At 45.9% G+C, this 26,615-nt stretch overlaps 1 protein-coding gene and 1 long non-coding RNA gene across 2 annotated transcripts in view; both read right to left on the bottom strand.

Annotated features, from left to right (window-relative positions):
* MBTPS1 (membrane bound transcription factor peptidase, site 1) overlaps positions 1-12,349 on the bottom strand; it is a 29,520-nt gene extending 17,171 nt beyond the window's left edge. Inside the window, exons 1-6 of the mRNA XM_083165237.1 lie at positions 12,232-12,349; positions 9,690-10,154; positions 7,972-8,229; positions 3,390-3,593; positions 1,936-2,046; positions 411-520 (exon numbers count right to left, since the gene is read on the bottom strand). Coding sequence (XP_083021363.1) covers positions 411-520; positions 1,936-2,046; positions 3,390-3,593; positions 7,972-8,229; positions 9,690-9,879 — 873 coding nt within the window. The 5' untranslated portion in view covers positions 9,880-10,154; positions 12,232-12,349. The remainder of the gene's footprint in view (positions 1-410; positions 521-1,935; positions 2,047-3,389; positions 3,594-7,971; positions 8,230-9,689; positions 10,155-12,231) is intronic.
* Positions 12,350-21,673: 9,324 nt separating this feature from the next.
* LOC146045638 (uncharacterized) lies at positions 21,674-26,292 on the bottom strand. Its single transcript, XR_014465535.1, has 3 exons — positions 24,767-26,292; positions 23,169-23,319; positions 21,674-21,827 (listed from the first exon to the last, which is right to left on the bottom strand). It is a non-coding gene; the product is annotated as an uncharacterized LOC146045638 (long non-coding RNA).
* Positions 26,293-26,615: the final 323 nt, after the last annotated feature.

The raw sequence follows: 26,615 nt of genomic DNA, 5'->3' as shown, positions 1-26,615 counted from the left end.
CCCATACCGGGAGCCTGGAAATTCATTATATTCCAGTGAGTGCAGCCCATAGCTACTGGAGCAGATTACATGCCATTCACAGTCAGTGTTTGTCAATGGAGAACCTTAGAATATCCTACTGAAATCCAGGGGTGTTACAATAAAATGATCTCCATGGATTTCAGGCAGTGAGAGGGAGGTCTGTTCTCTCCCCTCCCCGTCCACACTGATAACAGGGTGGAAGGTTGGATGGAACGTGCATGGGATGCATCGCTCAGGTGAGTGGCACCAAAGTAAAACTATGTTGTGATCATGGAGGGGCTGGATGTCAGGAGTGTGTATGTGCATGCATGTGATATACACCAACACTCACAACTGGGACACAAGACCATGCAAACAGGAACTCAACCTCAGGATAGCAAGGAAAGTACCTGGTTATTGGTGAAGACTCGGTATATGTGTAACTCAGAGTCCGGAGCAAACCCCTGGCATTCTCTCATGCTGGCAATGACACCTGCCACAAAGGTGCCATGTCCAAGTCCTGTATAAGCAGAGAGACAGGTTAAGAGTGACAGCGGCATCATTTCCAATGTAGAGACAACTGGGGACAAAGGTAACGTGTGCACTCCTGACCCTTTCCCATACACAGGCTGTAGCTTAGAACAATAAGGTGCTGATTCCATTATTTCTTACGCCTCCTGCTGGTCGTCTATAGGAATAGGCATCTATCAGAATTATTCAACTATGCTCCGGCCGGACGCCCATTAATAGGTAATGGGACTGACAGCTCCAGGTTTAGCCGCAGAAAGCAATTAAAAACCCATCTAAAGAGCTTAATTGGGCATTTACAGTCCAGGTTTGGGCACCTTTGAACACTTTTTTTTTTTTGTAACTCTGAAAGCTAATCCTCGTTGTGAGAGTACAGCGAGGAACCCCTTAAACGGTGAGGTTCGCCCCCAAATGCAGCAAGTCTGCTGCATTTTGTGGCAAGCCTCGCCGTTTTAATGGCCACTCTCGCCATATCCACCTCGCCTCATCGCTTCTCGACGTTGATAGCTCACCATCAGGGGTATTGAATATACCCCTGTAATGTTATCCCAGCAGACCAGCCGCTAGAACTCACTACTGTAATGTTATCCCAGCAGATCAGCCGCTAGAACTCTCTACTGTAATGTTATCCCAGCAGATCAGCCGCTAGAACTCACTACTGTAATGTTATCCCAGCAGATCAGCCACTAGAACTCACTACTGTAATGTTATCCAAGCAGATCACCTGCTCAAACTCACTACTGTAATGTTATCCCAGCAGACCAGCCACTAGAACTCACTACTGTAATGTTATCCCAGCAGACCAGCCACTAGAACTCACTACTGTAATGTTATCCCAGCAGACCAGCAGCTAGAACCCACTACTGTAATGTTATCCCAGCAGACCAGCCACTAGAACTCACTACTGTAATGTTATCCCAGCAGATCAGCCACTAGAACTCACTACTGTAATGTTATCCAAGCAGATCAGCCACTAGAACTCACTACTGTAATGTTATCCCAGCAAACCAGCCACTAGAACCCACTACTGTACTGTTATCCCAGCAGACCAGCCAATAGAACCCATTACTGTAAGGTTATCACAGCAGACCAGCCACTAGAGCTCACTACTGTTATGTTATCAAAGCAGACAATCCACTAGAACCCACTACTGTAATATTATCCCAGCAGACCAGCCAATAGAACCCATTACTGTAATGTTATCACAGCAGACCAGCAGCTAGAACGCACTACTGTAATGTTATCCCAGCAGACAATCCACTAGAACCCACTACTGTAATGTTATCCCAGCATACCAGCCACTAGAATGCACTACTGTAATGTTATCCTAGCAAATCGGCCCTAGAACTCGCAAGCTGAGAATCTGACAGCACATAAAGGAGCAAAGTCTACGTTCCTCATACTCACCATCATCTAAGGTTTTTTCATTGGTCCAGTTGGTTCGTTCCTTTACATTTTTAAAGTGTGGATGTTTCTCACTTAATCCAGTGTCAAAGACAGCAACTCTTACATTACTACCTGGATTAACAAAAAAGGAGGATTACAGTAAAGGTATATACACACAGATAGATTTGGGCAACGATTCAATGGCTTTAACAATTTCTTCTGAACTCCTGCACAAACGATTTGGTGTCAAATGATGAACGATAGAGCAAACGATTACACATGAACGATTGATCTTTAACGATGGTGGAGGGAGAGGGAGCCAGTCAATCAGCCTTACCAAATAGTTCATTGTGCATACACATGAAACGATTGGTACACATCGCTAACGATTGGTCGCTGATCTTTCTGCATGCAGGAAAGACCAGCGACCTCTACCAACGACCGGCGGGTACGCGCATCGTTCGATATATCGTTCATACACACGGAATGATTTGAGCGATTGGTCGTTTCAATCAGCTAGTTTTGCTAGCTTGTACCTAGTAAGAGGTGCATTGCACATTTAGGGGTAAAATTACTAAAATGGGATGTTGCCCATTGCATCCATTCAGATTTTACTTATTTATCAACGTCTAGAAGATAATAGAGTGCATCTGATTGGTTACTATGAGCAACAATTTACCCCTAAGTGTGTGCAAACCAACCATAATAAGATTTACGGGGGTATTCTATCTAGGGGTCACAGCTGTCTGCTTGACCGAGAACACGCAGGCAGGATTTAATGTCTGCAGCGGGACGAGAAGGGGGCGTGGCCACGAGTTGCGGCCAGGAAGAGGCGAGCTGCAGCCAGCAGCTCGTCACTTCCCGGCCGTTCTTCTTGTGAAGTCAGGCTCGTTCTGCTGAGCTCCCCTGTTCAATGCTTTCAGGGAAGACAGCACTGAATAGGGCACGGTGGCCATCTCCCCTCAAGAGATGGTCGCCGGTGATTGAATAACCCCCTTAGTCTTCCCTGCATTAAGTCCAATAACCCTGCATTAAATAAACTTCTGCTTGCTACCTATGACAACTGTGACAAACCTACGTCCTGCATCAGGCATTTGGAAACATTGCGAGATGTAATAGGATGAGAAATGCAGAAAGTGAGAGATTTGCTAAGAAATCTCCAGGTTTGTTTTTTTAAAGCAGCAATCATTTACACTGCAAAATCAAACTGGTTTTGTAGTGTAACTGATTGCCGCTTTAAAAAAAAAAAAAAACCTGGAGATTTCCTACCAAAATCTCTCAGCACAGGACACTTGCAAACAGAAATCATCATCATCATCAGCATCCAGCACTTATTAAATGTCAACATTAATAATACAGCACAATCTAAAGCAGATCTCCACCCAAAGTGCATTTGGTGTACTCACACTCACAGCACCTCATAGAACCGCTAGAATTGACTACAGACAGATAACGATGTGTCCTCTGACGTGTACCTGTATATCCCAGTTGCCAAAGAACATCAGCCTGCAGAGTCTGAGCCACCTGACGTGGTATGGCTCTCAGGAGCCGCCGGCTAGAGTGTCTTCCAGTTGCGTGCCAAAATCCGGAGCTCAGGGACAGGCTGGCTCTTTTGAGCGGACGGGAAGACTGCCATTTCTGACTCCACTTTGTGTCATTACAGGGGGCAGATGGATCACCTAGTACAGAAGAAAACAACAAGGACCATTGGAGTAGATGCTCTGCAGGAATTAAGTCAACCACTGGACAATAATGTACAAATGCAGTCAGGGAAATCGTGGGATGATGTGAATTAGACACACATAAAAATAATTCCACATGCGAGGCCACCAAGAGGTTCGAGAAGGCCACATATGGACCAGGTAGGTAGATGGTAGTGTAAATTTTGGTTACGAAACACCAGTTTTCACTGTTACTCTAGGGAAGACACCCATGAAGAGGGGGAAATACCCCCCGCAACTCCTAGAAAAAGGTCACACATGTAGAGTGTGACACGCGGGAGAAGAGCAGGATAGCTCAGGCAACGCAACACTGCAGAAGTGTATCTCCAGGCGCTGACAATAATAAGACAACATCTGTACAGCAGAAGCTCCTCGCTCCTGACTCCAGCACAAGAACAACTCATATGTACAGCAACAGTCAACTGAAGTACTCAAAGTACTACATATACCAACTTATATACAATGGCACAAAAATGTAATTCAATGCTGCAAGTGAACTTTAGTCTACACAAACAAACCATCCCAAATGACACTGGGTATTCCTACTTTTTGGGTTGTGTAACAGTGTTTACATTAGGATCTATTTAACACAGGGCACTGATTATTAGAGAAAGCACATCTGTGTGTGCCTTCAATGTTGCCCCACTAGAAGATGGTGTGACCTCATGGCGCACCCTTTCCGTCACTCTAGGGCAGGCATGTCCAAACTATACCCTCCAGCTGTTGTGAATCTACAAGTCCCATCATGCCTTGCCATAGTTTTGCTATTAGGGAATGCTAACAGTATGGCAAGGCATGCTGGGATGTGTAGTTTGACAACAGCTGGAGGGCTATGGTTTGGACATGCCTGCTCTAGGAGTGTGCAGAACACACACAAAGATGCTGGTCTGCCCCTTAAACTGGGTACACACTGAGTCGATATCGGCGCAGTGTGTACCCAACATAAGTAACAGACGCTAGCGATGGATGCTTGGTTTCAAGTGCAGCACCTAGCATTATCACTGGCGACCTTGTTTATGAAGGACGGATCATGATCGTTCCGTCCGTCATAAAAAACGTTCTAACGTGTACATAGGATCTGGGCTTGAGCATTCATTCCACAAAACAAATGCTTCCTATTTATTCAAGTAAACACTTTTTAATCTGAAACCAAGATACAAGCATAATAAACGTCCGTAAACCGGTACCAGACATATTGATTTCTGGATAAATATTTATATGGTGTCCATGTGACACGGGTTGTAAAAGGGACACACCTAAATCCTGCTGCAGTCCGTTAAATTTAAAAAAATTCAATTGCCCTTTCCAAGAAAGAGCAAAGTGCACCTGGGTACAGGGATCAAACCGCTGACACTGGGATGGGAAGTGTAGGAGTGTCATTATTGGTCAATATATGCTGTAGATTTTCCTAGATTTCGCTAAAGCATTTGATACTGTCCCACACAAGAGATTGATTAATAAAATGGAGAACCTAGGATTGGGTGAAAATATTTGCAGATGGGTAGGGAATTGGCTATGTAATAGAAAACAAAGAGTGGTTGTGAATGGTGCCGTATCAGATATGATACCGGTACTAAGTGGAGTGCCCCAGGGTTCGGTTTTGGGGCCCATTTTGTTTAACATTTTTATTAACGATATTGGGATAGGGTTACTCAGCAATGTATCCATCTTTGCGGACGATACAAAACTTAGCAAAGTCATCAAATCATCAGAAGATGTCACCATGCTTCAAAATGATCTTGCAATTCTAGATGAGTGGGCAAAAAAATGGAAGATGAGGTTCAATGTAGATAAATGTAAGGTTATGCACCTTGGGAGACACAACCAGTGTGCAAGTTACAACCTTAGCGGAAAGGAACTGGGTAATTCCATACTTGAAAAGGATATAGGAGTCCAAATAGACAGCAAACTAGGATGTAGTGCCCATTGTAATGTAGCTACAAAAAAGGCCAACAAAATTCTGGCATGTATTAAGAGGGGAATGGAAACTAGGGACTCATGGGTAATTATGCCACTATATAAAGCATTGGTGAGACCTCACCTAGAGTACGGAGTACAGTTCTGGGCCCCACACTATAAAAAGGACATCATAGAATTAGAAAAAGTCCAAAGGCGAGCAACAAAGCTTATTAGGGGAATGGAGAATTTAAGCTACGGGGAGAGATTAGGCAATTTGGGACTATTTACATTAGAAAAGAGACGTTTAAGGGGGGACATGCTCAACATGTACAAGTATATCAAGGGCCAATATAAGGAACTGTCACGCACCCTCTTTTCTACTAGAAAGGAATCTAGGACGCGAGGGCATGAGTATAGATTAAAAGAAAAAAGATTTCATTCAGCTAGTAGAAAGAATTTATTTACGGTCAGAACAGTCAAACTCTGGAACTCTCTTCCCAGAGAGGTGGTAACGGCTGGCTCATTAAATGCGTTCAAGGCAAAGTTGGACAAACATTTACTGGAGAAAAACATCCATGGGTACAAATAAGAAATATAAATTGTCTGTAAAATACCAGAACCTACCAAATCAGCAATGGATATCTATACCAGGTTGAACTAGATGGACGCAAGTCTTTTTTCAGCCTTACCTACTATGTAACTATATGGAATTATTGGTTTCCCGCACTGACCAGACCTAACCTGCACTGCAACAATATGCCTCTATGTATACCAAAGACAGAGGATGCGGGACTTCTAAAGGCCCCCATAAACTTGTCCGAATTGGGCCCAATTCCACCAGATTCCAAAGGATCAGGCCCAAATCGGATGCGTCTGACATCCGATCCGATGTGAGGTCCTGTTTGCATTGGACCTTAAGATCATACATGCTGCATGTATGATCTCCATATCGGACCCCCCCTCCCGGCGGCATCCCTGCACATGCAGAAGGGCCACATGCTATGTATCGCATGCAATCTTGGCGCCCGGAAGTGTCCCAGGCGGCTGGAGGGGAATTGTATGCGACTTCTCCGAGGGGAGAGGTTGCATAGTGTATGGGCACCTTTAGAATTATAGTCAGGGCTGTAGAGCATTACTCATGAGATACCATTGTCTTAGCAACTAATATTCTATATGCTACATGTATGGTTAACTGCCCACCTCAATAGGACTGACAGCAGGGCTCTGGAAGAGAAACAGTGATAATAGGTACAAGAGGGAAAACAATGGAACTGTAGTAAATTGTGCATGTGCTTTGATAGTACACTTAATAGAATGAAACCATGTCTTATAACAAGGTGATTAAGAAGTAATCACAAATACAAAGGGAGAATAAAAGCAGATCTGTGATCCCCCCTATACAGAGATGATGGACCAGCAGCCGCCATCTTTTGATTGGTATTGTAAATGTGGATGAGGTTGGTAAGTGATCACATACAGGAACTGGCCAATTAGAAGTGAAAGCTTCACACAGGGGCAGATTTATTAAGCTCGGTGAAGTGATAAAATGTCTGATTGTTATCACCGGCCAATCAGCTCCTAACTCCTAACCCGAGCAATAAGAATCGAACCGTTAGGGTCTCAGGGCTAGATTCTCTAAGCTTCAAAAGTGATACAATGGAGAGTAATAAACAGCCAGCCAATAAGCTCCTACCTGCCATGTCACAGACTGTGTTTGAAAAATGGCAGGTAGGATCTGATTGGCTGGCTGTTTATCACTCTCCATTTTATCACTTTTGAAGCTTAGAGAATCTGGCCCTCAGTGCCCTACCAGATCCAGTTATACAAGAAAAGTTATTAATTTATGCCGTGTCCTTCAGCTTTCCAACATTCCACATATCTGTAATTCATCCCTCATGTACAGGGTGGTATTAGCCAGCTGCAGAGCTTGCCCGCCCTACAAAACTGTCACACAGAAACAGCTGTCCATAGCTGGAAAAACAATTCATTATCAACACAGCTTGGAAGTCTATACCCTTAATTACTACTCTGTTACTCCTGCGTCCCCTGGAGGTACGCACCCACCTGTCACAGGTGCATCAGTGTAACAATACTCTAAGTGACAACACTGAGATGTGGGAGGTGGGATGGCATCCACTGAGCAGGAAGCGCATCATGTGGAACAGGGCTGCTGCCAGCTGAGCAAAGAGGAGAAGAAACAGATGGCTTTTCCTTTCAACAAAAACATGTCCGAAGCAAATAAGAAACACTTTGCAATTCATCCAGGACCTGCCCTTCCCGGCCAATTTACAAATCGGTAACTCCTATATATCCATGCACACAAGACATTAGCACAGGAATTGTGTAACACTTTGTGCAACTGGTACTTATCGTTCAGAAGACAAAATGCTCATTATCCTAGCGAGACTCTACAGCAAGATGCCGGCCAGAGACTTACTGTCTGCAAACTTGAGAGAGCGGAAGACGCGTTTTTGAGGCGTGACGCGCTTGATGTGCGGGTGGTCTTCCAGTGTCAGCACGCCGTCTCTCTGTCCACTCTTGATCTCAATCAACTCAAAGTCACTGGGGTAGTCACTGGCTGGGTTATTCCTAGGTACGATCCTCCAGTCCTCTATCCCGCTGCTCTTCAGCGCACTGGTAATAAACTTGTTTCTAGTCTTTGCTGTAAAGTATCCATTGAATGCTACGATGTATTCTGGGGAGAAACCAAAAGGTGTCAGTGAGACTGTCAACAGTAACGAGACAGAGTTTTGGGCTTCAGATGTGACGCGCGCTCCTGCGCACATCACATAGTACAAAAAGTATGCGCCGCACGTACTTTTTGAACTAGATCGCATCGCATATCGCGTGCGTTTTGAACTAGTTGCTGTGTGATCTAGTACAAAACGCACGGACCACATCGCACCTTGTGTGGGCACCTGAAGACAAATCAGTTAGAATGGACTGCTGGGTAACAGCTAGAACGTGGAGTGTTCTCAAAGAAGTTCCAATAACCAGGTCTAACACAACTGAAAACAGATGCAGAGTTTGGAAAAGTGACAGTCTTACTTCATTAATAGTGGAACCACATTGGGGGAAAGATGTGTATTCTACTTCCCATGTGATGTTGGTATAGACAACCAATCAGAGCTACTGTCTTCTAGAGGGTGCTAAATAAATAAGAAGTAGATTCTAATTGGTTGCCCATAGCAACATCACATGTGAAGTAGAATACACATCTTAGTAAATTTCCCCCAATTAACTTTATGTAATGGGATAGACATACATTAGATGGTCTCCAAGCATTAGGTCGTCCACTGAAGGTCGACAGTGAAAAGGTTGACATGGGGTTTTCCACTTTTCTTTGTCCCGAATGTCGACACAGACACTAAAAAAGTGCACACTATTTTATTCTCCCGCCACACCACAGTGGATGGTAGGGCATGAAATACCACCTGTTGGCACGTCAGCTTACTAAAAAGTGAAAAAGCCGAAACAGTGAAACTGTCGACCTTCCCTATGTAAACCTAACGATTGTGTCAACCTAATGACCTGTCGACCTAGTGACCGTATTCCATCTTTACAATGGGATGGTATCGATATCCCAGGAGTCAACACCCCTATGGTCATCCTGCCAATGGCAGTATCCTGCTAGATCCAGATATTTTAACCCTTACCCTAATCCTAGCCAACCGTTTCAGCAGCCTAACCATTGAACCCCTACGAGCCTAATCCTGACCGTAACCCAGGGCTCGAGAAATCCCAGGGGCCAGGTTGCCATGGTGACCAGATTTGCAAGGTGTACCCTGGGCAGGCAGAGTGGTGGGCTTGTGGTAATGGCAACAGCCGGGCGGAGTGGTGGACAACCCACCCGGCTGTATCAGTGCAGGTCCGTGGCTATTTTAAAACTCAAGCTGGCTCGCGAGCCAATCGGAGATAGTGGTTGGGCACCGAATCAGGGGCCACAAATTGTTTAGCTAAGTGCCAGCAGAAATCGCTAGTGGCTGGTTTACCGCATGACCAATTAAATAGCACTGAACCTTGGAGCTAAATAAAATCATGCCGAATGCAGAATTCCCCACATTATCTTTCAGTTTCCCTCACTTTCCCCCCATTGCTAAATTTTTTCTGATGGGACAGACTCAACTAATGGGTGGGTTGCTGTATCACACTCACCGTGTTCCACTACCGTCGAAGAGAACTCCATACTTAGCGTAAGATGGGAGCAGCCGTCACAGGAATCGGGCTCATGGGAAGAATTGGCCGGCTGTTTGCCGTGGTACTTCTTCAGGTATAGTAAAATCACAACCAGCTGCAGCCAAAAATGTGCAAACCTCATGTTCATAATATATGGTGTGAGTTTCATACGGTGAAGTCACAGCCTGTGTTCATGTAGGTAAGCGCAGTACCCTGATTTGTCACCTGCAATGTCCACCAGGGTATCCACAAATAGTTCTAGGGGTTCAGAACAGTCCACATGCCCTGAGCCTGGGTGTGCAGCTCTCATTTCTTTCTGCGTTTCTTCTCCATGATGGTACGGACCTCTCGCTCACTCAGTGTGGGATGAACACAATCCGCAATCCATAATTGGGGAGGGAGAATTGTGCTAGAAGAATCGCCAAGAATGGTTCTGTCAATGAGCTTAAAAGTAGAAAGAAATATACATATATGATTAAGACTACAGCACTATACTACTAGGTACCACATTCATTTCCATGTTTACACGTGAGCTCATTAATCCCATCAAGTCATCACCACCCCATTGATAAGTAAGGTTTAATCTGGGTACACAGACGACATTTTAAAGGATTTGGCCAATTCCGATGGGTTCGGACATCAAATCATTTTAATCGCCCAGTGTGTACGCTCTAGCACGATGCGCGTTCCTGCTGGTCGTCTGTTGCTTCTGATCTTTGGAACATGCAGGAAGATTTGTAAATATCGTTAATGACAGCATAATCTTGGATGCAGCCACTCACCATATCTATTACAAGATTGCACAGTGTGTGTGCTCTGTATAGTTTGTCTGGGAGATAAAGGGAAATTGTTGACCACACTGCATTGTTTGCAGGTAGTTTAGTGTGTACCTAGCTTTAGCTTCCCAGGTACAACATATGTTCATGGTTTGCTGTGCATAATGAACATATCTGCCTCACAGCTGTCCTTCAAAGCCAACTTGGAGGTTTCTACAGATTATAAGAAGGATCAGGAGGAAGGTGTTTCAATGGGGAATGAGACTACATCACTTTGTATGCGTTGATATGGTCCAGGCATTTGTGCAGAAGATGTAAATAAACGTTGTCTCCCTTATGAAATACACGGGTGCTGCAGGTTCTGCATGTGGCTGGGGATCCCTCTCCTGTCATATACAGGTGCTACAGGTGCTGCATGTGGCTGGTAATCCCTCTCCTGATACACAGGCGTTGCATGTAGCCAGGGATCCCTCTCCTGTCATACACAGGCGCTGAATGTGGCCGGGGATCCCTCTCATGTCATACACAGGTGCTGCATGTGGCTGGGGATCCCTCTCCTGTCATATACAGGTGCTGCATGTGGCTGGTAATCCCTCTCCTGTCATACACAGGCGTTGCATGTAGCCAGGGATCCCTCTCCTGTCATACACAGGCGTTGCATGTAGCCAGGGATCCCTCTCCTGTCACACACAGGGGCTGCATGTGGCCTGGGATCCCTCTCCTGTCACACACAGGGGCTGCATGTGGCCGAGGATTCCTCTCCTGTCACACACAGGGGCTGCATGTGGCCAGGGATCCCTCTCCTGTCACACACAGGGGCTGCATGTGGCCAGGGATCCCTCTCCTGTCACACACAGGGGCTGCATGTGGCCAGGGATCCCTCTCCTGTCACACAGGGGCTGCATGTGGCAAGGGATCCCTCTCCTGTCACACACAGGGGCTGCATGTGGCCATGGATCCCTCTCCTGTCACACACAGGGGCTGCATGTGGCCAGGGATCCCTCTCCTGTCGCACACAGGGGCTGCATGTGGCCAGGGATCCCTCTCCTGTCACACACAGGGGCTGCATGTGGCCAGGGATCCCTCTCCTGTCACACACAGGGGCTGCATGTGGCCAGGGATCCCTCTCCTGTCGCACACAGGGGCTGCATGTGGCCAGGGATCCCTCTCCTGTCACACACAGGGGCTGCATGTGGCCAGGGATCCCTCTCCTGTCACACACAGGGGCTGCATGTGGCCAGGGATCCCTCTCCTGTCATACACAGGTGCTGCAGGTTCTGCATGTGGATGGTGATCCCTCTCCTGTCATACACAGGGGCTGCATGTGGCCATGGATCCCTACCCTGTCATACACAGGTGCAGCATGTGGCTGGGGATCCCTCTCCTGACATACACAGGTGCTGCATGTTCTACATTATGGGAACGGGCAATGTCTAGTTGGCAGTACAACTTTGAGCAGAGCCTAATTGAGACCCCATGGGGCCCTAGGCAAGTTTCTGACTTGGGGCCCCTACTGCTACATTCCAGATATGACCCCACTATGCACTGTGCTGGGTGCCAGCGACTCCCTGTCTCTGGCTATAATCAGCATTTCTCATAGTAGTACATATGGGGCTCTGCGCAGGTTACTGCACACCGGGAAAGCGAGTCCCACTGTACAGCGTCCCAGGTCGGTCCTGTCCTGCACGCACGCACTGTACGGCGGGGTGACGCCGGGGCACATACTGTAGGTTAGAGTAACATACCGCGCAGAGAGGCTCCGGTCAGTCCCGGCCGCACACCGCCACCATCTTGTGTTGTGCTTTCCCTGGCTCCTGGCGTCAGCGGAAGCGCCGGCGGAGGGGGCGTGGCTCTGGCAGTCCATCATCTCCCTGTCACGTGATTATTTTATTTTTTTATTTTTTTCACCTTAAATTAAGGCCAGCCGCCAGAACGTGAAACTTTATTAATTCTGGTCTGGAGTCTGGACAATATTCTCTTCCATGGAGAGATGAGATGACCAATGAGCGGGGATAAGGGTTATAATAATGCTTTGAGGGAGACATAGACAAAGACTAATAAATAAGGTCAAAAAGTACTTGTGTATAGGTATAACGCTAGTAACCCTGAGGTAATGCAAGGGAGAGAGAGAGAGCATGGGCAGTCCATCTGCTCTGCTGTGGAACTAAAAACCCCAGCATGCCCTAACAGCAAAACTGTGACTGAGCCTGCTGGGTGGTGTAGTTCCACAGCAGCTGGAGGGCCAGCACAGAGCATGGCTTATCACATACTTGCCTACCTGACCATCTCCATGCTCTCCTCCTGGACTTCCCTGGTAATGTATGATTGCCAGCACCTGTGGTGAAACACCTTTACCTAGCTCCCCACAGGTGATGGCAATAATACATTACCAGGGAAGTCCAGAAACAGAGCATTTTCACCGCATGGAGAGGGTCAGGTAGGCAAGTATGGGCCTCCAGCACTGGGGGGAGTACCCTCCTATATATATAAACATTTATATAGGACGTTAGACCCATCATTCAACAGGAGGTCCCTGGGTCACGCAGGCCCAGGGCGCTCCTCCATGCAGAAGTCTCCCATCAGTCGATGGCACCTGTGGGTGATATTTGTGATGGGTCGGGTGGTGGTAGTGTCATCGGATTGTGCGCACGATGGAGACAGGGTAGAGAGACCGACCACTATTATTATATAAGTCCAAGATGGTTCCCATTTTATTTTTATTTAAATATAAAAAAAGTATTGTTCATACTTAACCATCCCAGTGGACATGGAGGGGTGAATATGTATGTTTATATATATGCTAATCACTTCCATGGGTTGTGTACCAATTTAGGCAACCATCTTGGGCATGCTGTGTATGATTACCCTGGAGGAATAGTCTACCGCTAGGAGATGACAGGAAATGGAGTTGATTTGAAAGGGGTTTCACTAATGTTTTGCTGATGACCCCACATTGGGTAGTTTAAAAAACAATTACTCTTGATAATGAGAGAATCTGCCAACTAAAGTGACGGTGGTTTTTACAGTGGTGACAGTTTCTATAGGGGATCATTGTTTTGTCCAAATTATCACATGGGGGTAAAAATAAAGTTTACCCCATCTCTCACGTATCCCATGGCTGGGGTAGAGCCTAGCACTCTGGCAGCTGCTAGGCTTCCGTCCAGCCACCACTGTGCACTGAATGGATGCCGAGCTTGTGTGTGCATTTATTGCAAGCTAGTACTGTAATGCAAAGGATCATACTGTGCCTCGTTCGTTTGTCTCTAAATTCATCCCTGATGTTCAGGGTTTACTCATGAGCGATTATGTACAAACCCCGGGAGTTAACGGCTATGCCGAGTTTCACACTAGCCGAACAGTTCACTCTGGGAAAGGAGATTAGGGGAAGTCCCTGTGTTTTATGGGCATCCCCTTAAAAATGAAAAAGAATTGGGTGGGTGGTCCGCTATCAACAGCTGCTGGCACTGGGTTATCAAGCCCAAATATTTAGAGGAAAAAACAAAGAGAAATGTGCCAGCGCTGGCTGAACCAATATATAGACCAGACGGTTTCCCCAAATAAAAAAGGAACAATTTATTGTTTTACATATAAAAGCAAAGACATAAAACACTTCTACCTAAAATATAATATGCTAATGAGCAGAAAAATGATTTCGATGTTATAATCATGCATTGTGGAGCTCCATATAAAATGGCTTTCTTGTTGAATGAAAGAGATTTGAATAAAGATGTATATTACCATCCGATGTTGTCTGGTATTTTTATACACCAGAATGGGGTGATGATAAGGTCCCGAATAAAGTTCCCTTGTTGGGATAGAATTTTCGGTACTTGTGTATTATCACGGCGCCCACGATATTAAGTCGTACGGTATATAATCGCATATTAAATTGTATAAGCCCCCTATACGATTTCTAATTGTATAAGCTCCATAATGGGGGCTTACAATGTTAAATGCACCCCCACGCCACCCCCACTATGAACGGCAACCCGAAGCGTCCTCCGACCTTTTCATACCCCCACTATCCACGTCGGCGTGGAGTTGATTTTATATCCGAAGCGTGGCGAGCGGATGTGGAATACATGTAAAGTAATACACGCCCGCTCGCCATGCTTCGGGCTCGGTGGCTCGCTGCGCTCACCACACTATATAAAATCAACTCCACGCCGACGTGGATAGTGGGGGTATGAAAAGGTCAGAGGACGCGTACCGCTACGCTCGCCACGCTTCGGGATGGCGTTGATAGTGGGGGTGGCGTGGGGGTGCTTTTAACATAATAAGCACCCATCACGTTTAATTATGTTATAGGGGGCACTTTTAACATTGAAAAACCCATTAGGGTGCTTATACAATTTTAAATCGCATACCATTGTATATGCGATACAATGCCATACAATGCGATTGTATACAATTTAAAATTGTATAACATCGCCTGCCATCGCGTAACATTGCATCGCATAACATCGCATGCCTTATGGTCTGCGATGCGATGGGCGCCGTGCTAGTACACAAGTACCGAATTTTCTCCCTATTAGGCGTCTTCGCCTTATGCTGGATGTTAGGAATATTGCAGGTATCCCATATGGTATTTGTAATCCAATCAGATCAGGAGGTTATGGACGTCAGTGGAAGTAGGGACATCACTTCATAGCAGATGGATATGCTGTCATTCAGATAGCTCAATGCGTTTCCCCTGATGTTCACTGTCCGGCTTCCTCAGGAGCAAGTGTCACTTGCCCACATGTGCCCACACACTAGAACGATTTTTTGGCCGATTTCCGATAAATCGGCTGATATATCGTCCGATGTTTACAGATAATCGCCCGATTTCGGTCCGATGCGCGCTCCCGTGGATCTTTTCCTAATCTTCTGATCTTACGTGCTGCATGAAAGATCAGAAGATTTAACAAAAGATCCATAGGAACCTTAAGGGATCTTAAGGTGCCCACACACTAGAAAGATCTGCGATCGTAAGATTCAGCTAAAGATCCACGGGAGCGCGCATCGGACCAAAATCGGCTGATTTTCGACCGATTATCGGTAAACACCGGACGATATATAGGCCGATTTATCGGAAAACGGTCAATCAGCCCAAAAATCGTTCTAGTGTGTGGGCACCTTAAGATAGGGGCGTATTTTGTTATGTTTTTTAGATGCATGTAACATGATTTGGAGACAGATTGCATGTGGGGAACAAAAGACAGTTGAGATTTGAGGATGACCCCTAGGCAGCGAGCTTGTAGGCCTATGCTGCCGCCTGTATATCAGGACCACCAATTCCTATAGAATGACTGTATTACACAGAGAACCACAGATATGGTGCTCGGCCTTGTTCCTACATGGAAATGTTGATTTTACAAATCCTAGAATAATACAAACTTGATAAATCTAGAGATATAAAATATCCAGAAATCAAATTTATGTCTGTCAATCAATTGTCCTCAAAGAAACGAGAAATAAAAAAATCCACTGGCTCATGGTGTAGTATGTCCGCAGTACGGTAACACCATTACGTGTAGGAAATCCAAGACAAGTGTTTCTCCCACCACGCCCTAGTGCAGGGGTTCCCAATCTTTTTTGATTCACGGCACCCTAGAGAATAAGAATTTTTTTCACGGCACCCCCAGGTCCAAAAAAAATGAATTAGATTGGGTTTATATGCGATTCTTAGGGTGAGTTATGTGGTAAAGGGCAGGATTTGCTTCTGTTTGTACACATTCTATGATTGGCAGCCACCAGCACTGGTTTTGCTCCTAAATAATTACCATTAATAATTTGAGATTGTCCTGGACGACCAACCCGAGGCACCCCTGCATGTGTCCCGAGGCACCCCAGGGAGCCATGGCACACAGTTTGGGAACCACTGCCCTAGCGAATGGTAGGGCATGAAATACCGCCTGCCTGCACATGTCAGCTCAAACAATAGTGAAAAACCCCATGTCGACCTTATGACCCTGTCGATTTCCACCATGTTGACCTTATGACCCTGTCGACCTAATGACTCTGTCGACCTAACCCATGTCAACCTTAATGAATGTCAACCTAGTGGTGTCGACCTTCAGTCATGTCGACCTTAATCCATGTCAACCTAGTGGTGTCGACCTAATGCTTGGTGACCCAGTGACCGTATCCCCACCACAAAATGCAGCAGACTCGCCGCATTTGTGGAGACCCTCGCCATTTAAGGGGATCCTCTCCGGCCTCTCACTGCGAGGATTTGGCCCAAACATTGAATATAAATAAACGTACTACTACTACTAATACGGCGAGGGAGTTTCACGGCAAGGATGGCTTATTTTCAGCGAGAAGAAACCATCCTCGCAGTACAAACCCCCTCACCAGCAGCATAACAATAAAACTGTGAGTTGGCCTGCTGGACTTCCCATGGTAGGAAGAGCTGCTGCGGCTGGGCATGCACAGCACATACCACAAAACACAGCCCCTCACCTAAACTGTCCCCATGCCACGCATCCACTCACCTGAACTGTTGACCCTCCAAGCCACACAGGCACTCACTTGAAATGCGCCCCCCAGGACACCCAGTTCATCACCAGAACTGTTCCCCCCCCCCCCCCCCCCAGGTCACAAACCCACTTACTTGATCTTTTCCCAGAGAATACACAGCCCCTTACCTAAACCGAACCCCATTCTACCCCAGGCCACATAGTAGCTCACCTGAACTTGCACGTGTGCATGCCTGGATTGGGTTTGTAACTGTATTGAGTGAAGTAACATTGGGGCAGATGTTATAAGCCTTAACAAGAGATAAATGCAAGGGTGATAAAGAGAGATAAACGTCCAGCCAATCAGCTCCTTACTGACTTTTTTCAAACACAGCCATGGCAGTTAGCAGATGATTGGCTGGATGCTCCCTATCGGCTCCTACCTCACATCTCTGTCTTCACAGCTCCCTCTCTCCATAACCAGCAAGTTTGAAACAGAGCAGTGTCCCTGCAAAATTGCTTTCACTTTCTGTTATGACATATTTTAGCAATTTGGTCCGTCAAGTGGCATCTAATGGTCAGAAGTGGTACTTCACCTCATACAGGTGAGGGATATTTATCCTGTTATCTATATCTATCTACATCAGTAGCATTACAGTGTGGGTTGTAAACTAAAACAAGTAGGGTTGGGATGGAAAAGTTACCGACTGTAACCATTATATAACCTACTGTATATCCTTAATGAGGATCGGCTATTATATATTAGCTTTTATTCTATTTAGCAATTCTTCCCCACAATAGCTTGTCACTACTGGGTCAGATCTAGATCCACAATCACAGGGCCTCATTCCCTGCCGTGACCTGCATAAGGCTGCGTCTACCACATTGCCTTTTACCAGAATGCATTGAACAGGATCCTGTTTAGCAGGATGCAGTTTTGTATGTCTACACATTGCGTTTTAGCAGGATGCAGCAAGCTTGTGTATATATCTTAAGTAAGCATCCTGCTAAACAGCTCCTGTTCGGCTGCATCCTGCTAAGACGTAATGTGTAGACGCAGCCATAGAATTACATGTGCAGACTACTTCCTGCCAAACAGGTCCCTTTATTGGGGATAGAACCTATCCAGCATTGTTTTGACCAAATCTCCAGGTCTGTATGGCAATACTAGGAACTGCCAATCACTAAGATGTATAAACGTATAATGAATGTAGACCTATCAACATCTCTGAAATTTGAAAACACACCAATCAAGACCAGGATTGGTTGTTAATTAACACACCCAGACTGTGATCTCTCTCCCTATAAATATAGCCTAATAGAGGCGGGCCAGTCACTTAGGTCAGCCTTGAAAAAGCCGACACAGGCGAAATGCGCATCGGCAGCTCGCTCTGTAGCCGTTAATTTAGTTGTTGAAATGTATACAAATGTAACAATGTATCTATAATTCTGTGTCCTAATACGTAGCGTGTAATGAGCGTTCACCGCAGCGGCTGTCATAGACGGGAGAGCGAGGTGCATCTGAGGCACTGCAAGACAGGCAGAGCTCAGTGACCCGATCCCGGACAGCGCTGGCTGTTAGCTGCTCACTGTACTGAGAGCGCTCCGGCGCCTGTACAGCTCTGATAGTGCTTTGCAAATCACTCACTATACGACGGAAGCTCTATTAAAGAGCATACGAATGTGTGAATGTCAGAATACAACTGATATAGAAATTATCTCCCACGAGACTGGCATTAACTGACCAATGTGTATAAATATATCTGGAACAATAAATTGCATGTGTGATTGGTTATAACACACACTCTACGAACTAGGCATATTGCTCTAGTCTGTCGGCAGCAAACGTATTTATGTTTTTATAATTAAGTGTTTAAATACATAATGTATAACTAGCGCTCATTACAGCGTCTGTCGTAGTCGGGATAGCGTGGTACACTTGAAATACTGCGATACAAGCAGAACTCAGTGACACGGTCCACGACAGTGCTGGCTACAAGTCGCCTAATATACTGAGAGCGCTCCGGCGCCTGTACACTCCAGAAAGTCACTTATAAACTACCTATTATACTGCGGACTTTTGGCTGACGGCTGGAAGTATATGCTAGCATGCGTTTGTATTAAATTCAGTATACAATTGATACACAAACTATCAACTGCAGATTTGGCATTTGCTCCGATTGGTCTGCAGAAAATATCTGAATAAAAACGATATGCACGATTATTTGCAAAATATATAGTACAGACTGAGCAATTGGCTCTGATCAATTTGCACGAATATATGTAAAGCACAATTAGTGAAATACTAAACTTATAGCACAGATTGGACAATTTGCTGCAAGCTCACTGTCGATTACCACGCACTCTGGATAACTATGAACGCTCAAAAATCACATATGTAGTTGTGACATACATTAGATAAATGTGTTATTATATAAGCATCATAACCATAAATGTGTAAGGTGCATCTCACCTAATACCTGTCAGATACAGACATAGGGAGACATGGAATAAAGGAAATAACTGCTTATTATATCCATACTATAAATGAATATATGCACCTACGGACATATGTATGACTTTTGATGTGATCAACAGGATTTGAAGAAAGAAGTGGTTTACTAGGCCGTACGGCAGGTCACCACCCATCTTCCTATTTGATATACCATATATACTCGAGTATAAGCCTACTTTTTCAGAACATTTTTTATGCTGAAAAAGCCTCCCTCGGCTTATACTCGAGTGAGGGTCCCACTTGAGTCAATACATTTTCCCAATTTTTTGTTGTAAAATTAGGTGCCTCGGCTTATATTCGGGTCGACTTATACTCGAGTATATACGGTAATTGGAATACAACACATATATGTGAAAAGTGGAAAGAGACTATTCTTTAAAAACACGCAATAAAAAACGATATTAGATGCAGAATTGGGAATAAAACCCATTTATTAATTACATTTCAACCTATAAGAATGTACCATACTTACCTGTAACATTAACAGGAACCGTATTACTAATATCTAATACTAACGGTCTACAGAGACTAATTTTAATCTTTCTATAACTTCTTTTTCTCTATATCTATTATCTTATTTTAATTTTTCGCCACTAAAAAGTCCCTGACACAGGGAAACATATTATCGGGTCAAGCATTAATTTATAAATAATAAAAATTTGAGATTACTACTTAATTAATGATGACCTGTAAGTGATACTCACTATTATAATTGTTCTGTACTATTTAATAAAGACATATCTGTATTTTAGTCAACTTTGACAATTGTGTGAATAAGGAGTGCGTCACATTGAAACTGATTTGCTTTTCTTCTCTACATAAGTCCCTTTAAAAGGGACCTGTCAAAATGCAATGTGTAGACGCAGCCAAACAGGGAGCATGCAGCATGTACATGCAGGGGAAGCGTGTGGTGGGTGGCCCAGTAATAGCGCCAAGACAGATATACCAAAAAAGGGTGTGGCATTGCTATAAGGGGTGTGGCCTTGCAGGAAAAGACTATCCTACACCCCCAGACATTGGCCACCACATCCCACTTAATAATGCTAAAGACTCACATGAGCTAAAATTAGAAGTGACAGGCATTTCAGTGATGATTGTAGTATAAAGACAGACAAGTAGAAGTAAATGACCAGTCATACATGTTTATTTGCATTGACAATTGTACATACGAATGCTGTAATGCTAATGTGTATGTAACAGGAAAATTGTCATGGAGCGATATATGTAACCATGGTTTGCAATAAACTGGTTTTAGCCCCTATTGCCCCTTTCAGACCGCACTTTAAAAACGGTATATTGCCGTTTTTTTACCGTTTTAAAACGGTAATGTGTGCGGTCTGAAAGGTGCAGGACCACTTAACCGGTTAGAAAAAAACGTTTTTTCTAACCGGTTAAAATGCAGGGTCCTACCCGTTTCAGAACCGGTATTTTAGGCTCAAAATCGGTTCTGAAACGGTATTTAGGACCCAGCCAATGAGCTGGGTCCTAAATTCAGCACAGTGAATACTTAATGAGCGCTCATTAAGTATTCACAGCACTTTAGCCCCCCCGCGCGCGTGTCGACACCCCCGCGCGCGTGTCGACGCCCCCCGCACGTGTCGACGGCCACCCCCGCGCGTGTCGGCGCCCCCCCCCCCCCGTGTCGACTTACCCCGTGCCGGTATCTCCGTTGTGGTTCCCGGCACTGCAGCTCAGTATGCTCGGAAAGCACTTATGAAAAAAGTGTCTTTCAGAAAATGGCTGCCCCCATACGAAAGACAGTTTTTTTAAACTGGGTTTCCTATGGGGCAGCCATTTTCTGGAAGACACTTTTTTCATAAGTGCTTTCCGAGCATACTGAGCTGCAGTGCCGGGATCCACAACGGAGGTACCGGCACGGGGTAAGTCGACACGGGGGGGGGGCGCCGACACGCGGGTGGGGTCGACACGCGCGGGGGCGTCGACATGCGCAGGGGGCGTCGACATGCACGGGGGGCGTCGACACACGCGAGGGGGGGGAGCTGCACGGAGGGGAGGGCTGAAGGCTGCACTGGCTTTGACCCTGTATTTGGAAAGTTTCCAAAAACGGGTCTGCCAGTGTCAAAAAATCGGCACTTAAACGGTAATATACCGTTTAAGTGCTGCGGTGTGAAAGGGGTTTTATCTGGCAGACCCGTTTTTGGAAACGTTTCCAAATACAGGGTCAAAGCCAGATATGCGGTCTGAAAGCAGCATATGCTTCTTCTTTTATCTCACAGCCCTTTTGCAGTAGCTCGACTTCCCAGCAGGTGGCAGCATCTTTCACTCTGTGATCTGTCCAGCAGAGGGCTCTGAGTACACGGGTTACTGGGTCCTTCTTCAGGACATATTTATCCCCAGTTTCAGATATATGGCATGGCACAACCTTTGGGAGAACAAAAACATTTGTTCTTACTGCCTGGGATAAACACTCACACTGCCCGGGATAAATACTCACACTGGCCATGATAAATACTCACATTGACCATGATGAACACTCAAACTGCCCAGGAAAAAGACTCACACTGCCTGGGATAATTACTCACACTGCCTGGGATAAAGACTCACACTGCCCGGGATAATTACTCACACTGCCTGGGATAATTACTCACACTGCCTGGGATAAAGACTCACACTGCCCGGGATAATTACTCACACTGCCTGGGATAAATACTCACACTGCCTGGGATAAATACTCACACTGCCTGGGATAAATATTCACACTGCCAGGGATAATTACACACACTGCCATGTATAATTACTCACACTGCCCGGGATAATTACTCACATTGGCCCTTATTCTGGTTGGTGCGGATATTCCCGCTTGCGTACGGGCCGCCGATGTTTATCATCTGCGCATGTGCAGAGGTCACTCTGCGCATGTGCAGGCCATTTCGCCGCAAGGATTCTCTATACGCCGCACAGGGGGCGTAGAGGGGCGTGAGGGGCTACTTATCCTCATTACCCTATGCATACGCCCCGCGTTTCATGGGCGTTCCCATGCAAACGCAGGGCGTATGCATGGTAATGAGGCCGTGACGCGTGGGTACGGGGCGGGCATCTGACATCGCCGGATGTCAGCTGCCCGCCCCCATACAAGATTTCACACGGACAAGTGTCCGTGTGGTCTTGTGTTGCGGGAGCTGGTGGAGCGTGCGGCCCTGCATTCGATGTTCGGCGACCATCGAATGCAGGGGCTGCTCCCACCATGGAGGAGGCGTATCCCTGTCCAATTTCATGCGGATCGCCACATATCCGCGTACGGACGGCCGTGGCGATCCGTATGGAAGGCGGGGATTCGCCTGCACGGTCGGAGCCGCATATGCGGCTCCGGCCGCACCAACCAGAATAAGGGCCATTGCCCGGGATAAATACTAACACTGCCAGGGATACTCACACTGCCCAGGATATATACTCACACTGCCCGGGATAAATACTCACACTGCCCGGAATAAATACTCACACTGCCCGGAATAAATACTCACACTGCCCGGGATAATTACTCACACTGCCCAGGATAAATACTCACACTGCCCGGGATAAATACTCACACTGCCCGGGATAAATACTCACACTGCCTGGGATAATTACTTACACTGCCTGGGGTAAATATTCACACTGCCTGGGGTAAATATTCACACTGCCAGGGATAAATACTCACACTGCCCGGGATAAATACTCACACCGCCCGGGATAAATACTCACACTGCCCGGGATAAATACTCACTGAAGGTGATGTAGGACCAGATGTGCTCCAGAACCAGCAGCAGGAATCCTTCAGATGGGAACCAGATGTATCAGGAGATGGGTCATTGGGAGTGTGATGGATACTTGGGTGACCACCCCGACCAGGCACCACTTCCACCGCCAGAAGGAAGCTGAGCAGGACGGTGATAGGAAGAGAGTCATTCAAAGAAAATAATAAATCTGCAATCTGTATCACAACATTAGCTGTCTGCTCACCATCGTATGACTGTTACTCTATTCACAGCAGAAAATTACCCCAGCGTCTCCGTGGACACGCCCATGAAACGCCAGGTGTCCGACCTGTATCACCCCCTGCCGTGCCAATCAGTATAAATATATTGAGGACGGTGCTTGTTGCGGGGACCCGTACATGATCACTGCCCTACCATCGGGGAGCGGCCGGATTCGGACCTGTACAAGCAGGCCTGTATCAGCCCCTGAGTCTCCCAGGAGAGGAATAATACTGCCTGCAGGCGGAACATAATGCAGGAGCCAGGAGCCTGACTATGGGCCTGATTCAGTAAGCCCCATACACATTCCGTGATCCCTGTCAGCACCGATACTGGCAGCTGTGGCGACTTGCTGATGCCGGTGGGGAAGGGAGCGATTGCGGGGGTACATGCAGTACGAGGGAGGGGGTCATTAGCAATGTACGGGAGTGCAGAACATTAGCGATATCGCACGTACACACTAGGCAAAATAGTAAAAGACATCTCTCAGAAGGACCCTTCTATGCTGCACTGCAGGTGGGGCAGATGCAACATGTGCAGAGAGAGTTAAGACCCCATCCACTAGCGCAAGGTATCACATGCGATACCCCACCAACTCACCAGGCAGCTCTTGGCTGACAGGACTGCAAACTATACAATGTATGTTTTTTTTTTTATTCAATAATTGTTATTGAGTTTTTTTTGTTTATGCAATAAAACAACAAATTAAAAAGAAAAACTAACTCAAAACAAAAAAGAAAAAAACAGCAAGGTAGTCATGTCAGCTACATGCACATAAAAGTTACTGCAATGTACTTTAGGAGTACAAGTATACATATCTCATCCGAGCATAGTCATACTTATACAGTATCGTAGTACATTATCATATACGCCTGAATGGGCCATTCGGGCTGAACACTACAAGGATTAATACGAGTATTGCTATAACACAGACCACGGAGATCTAACAGAATATTCATACTGGAATAAAATGCAAAAAAATAAGAAAAAAAGGAAAAAAATCGAAATAAGTATTCTATACATTGTATGCGGCCCTTTTGCGCACCTGTGTAACGTACGTGATCCCAGTCAGGGCTGCGCAATACTATAACTTTTCATGGCAGCCATGATGATCTGTTCCAGTACAGGAACGCGCCTCGGATCGGAGCCAGAGGAAAATGAATTGCGATTTGGCCACTTTTCATCCCATCCCTCGTTCCGTAAACTCGGATTCAGATGAAAAGTGGTCACATCGAATTAGTAGATGGGGCCTTTAGATTTGGCTGGGGTGTGTACAAACTGAAATCTAAATTGCAGTGTAAGAATAAAGCAGCCAGTATTTATCCTGCACAGAAACATAATAACTCACCCAAATCCAACTTTGCGGCTCCGACTCTGTGGAAGTCGCTTCCTTGTACACTTCTAGCGGCCTCCATGTTAGAGACCTTCGGAAACACGGAAGCATTTCAATAATGTTCTTTTAGTGTCTGAAAAACAGAAGATACAATTCTTAGCTCTGATCTGTAGTATAATAATGAGGGTTTAATCTGGATCTAATTATTATTGGGTTCCCACTGAATCCAGTTCCTTACCTTTCTTTTTGTGGTTTTCTATGATCGGCAGGAAATATTGTGGTAGGAGGGCCGGTTTGGCATCGATAGACACATAGATAGATAGATAGATAGATAGATAGATAGATAGATAGATAGATAGATAGAATCTACCTATATTTTATCTATTTAAAAAAAACTTAATATGAAAATGAAAATCAACATGTAATTTATAGTGCAGTATTCTTATCATCCGTTTCCTATTCTTATCATTAGTTTAGTAATCTATATGTCTATAGAAACTCCTCCTCATCCTCCTCTCTGTCTCCTCCTCATCCTCCTCTCTGTCTCCTCCTCCTCATCCTCACTCAGGGATATATCCTTTGCCAGAGACAAACGGGTTTCTGGCGCTGTTAACAAATTTAGGATTTGGTCTCCGTATCCTCTTCCTCTTCTCGGGGACCTTGGTCTTCATCTCCTCTGCCTGCTGTCTGGGAACAAGGCCCAATGCTGCCACAAAGGCACATTTATCTGGGTCTTCCAGCTTAGTACGCTTCACAGCCGGGGGACCCTCACTTGGCTTTTCACCGAAATTCATGCTGGACATGACTGAACTCCAACCACCAACTGTCACTAGCACAGAGTAATGGCAGTTACTGGACACTAGCACCTGGCTGGCCTCTGTGACCTCATTATGACATCACTGCATGCTGCACCAGGGCCAGCAACAGAAATCTCAGGGCCTAGTACACTGATATCTCTGGGGCCCTTCACCTTGCCAATATTCATGCCCTGTAAGCCCATGGATAACTAATAGCTCCTGGGTTAAGGGGCTAGTACATATGGATGTATTGTTCAGGTGTACACAAAGAAACACAGAGGGTGAGATGTACTAAGCCGTGAAAAGTAATAACATGGAGAGTGATAAACCACCAACCAATCAGCCCCCAACTGCCATTTCTCAAACCCAGACTATGATATGGCAGTCAGTAGCTGACTGGCTGGTGCGCTATCACTCTCCATATTATCACTTTTCCAGCTTAGTACATCTGGCCCAGATAAAAACCACTTGGCCCATATAGTCTGCCCTAAACACATGTACACGCACACGCGTGCACATAGTATGATTTTGGAGTGTGTTAGGCGACTGGAGTACCCAGAGGAAGAACACACAAGCACAGGAAGACTATACAAACTCCACACAAACAGGGCCAAATTACTATATATATATATATATGCTGCACTAATGCTGAGCACAGTGGGCCATAAAGCACTATCTGCACTGTGACAGTGGATTGCTGAGTGAATATTATTTATTCTCATAATGAGACTGAGCGCCAGTGACGCTGCCACTTACCAACACACCCTAATACCACCCCTATCCTGCAAGTGCCCCACAGCACGACACTGCCACTTTCCAACACACCCTAATACCGCCCCTATCCTGTAAGTGCCCCACAGCACGACACTGCCACTTTCCAACACACTATTACCGCTCCTATCCTGCAGGTACCCCACAGCACCCCACTGCCACTTTCCAACACACACTATTACCGCCCCTATCCTGCAGGTGCCACACAGCACCAAACTGCCACTTTCCATCACACACTATTACCGCCCCTATCCTGCAGGTGCCACACAGCACCACACTTCCACTTTCCAACACAC

The sequence above is a fragment of the Crinia signifera genome, chromosome 11 (genome assembly GCF_055691185.1).
Source record: "Crinia signifera chromosome 11, ASM5569118v1, whole genome shotgun sequence".
NCBI classification, from domain to species: domain Eukaryota; kingdom Metazoa; phylum Chordata; class Amphibia; order Anura; family Myobatrachidae; genus Crinia; species Crinia signifera.
The sequence above is the reverse complement of the archived record's forward strand: the minus strand, read 5'-3'. Positions and strand labels throughout refer to the sequence as shown.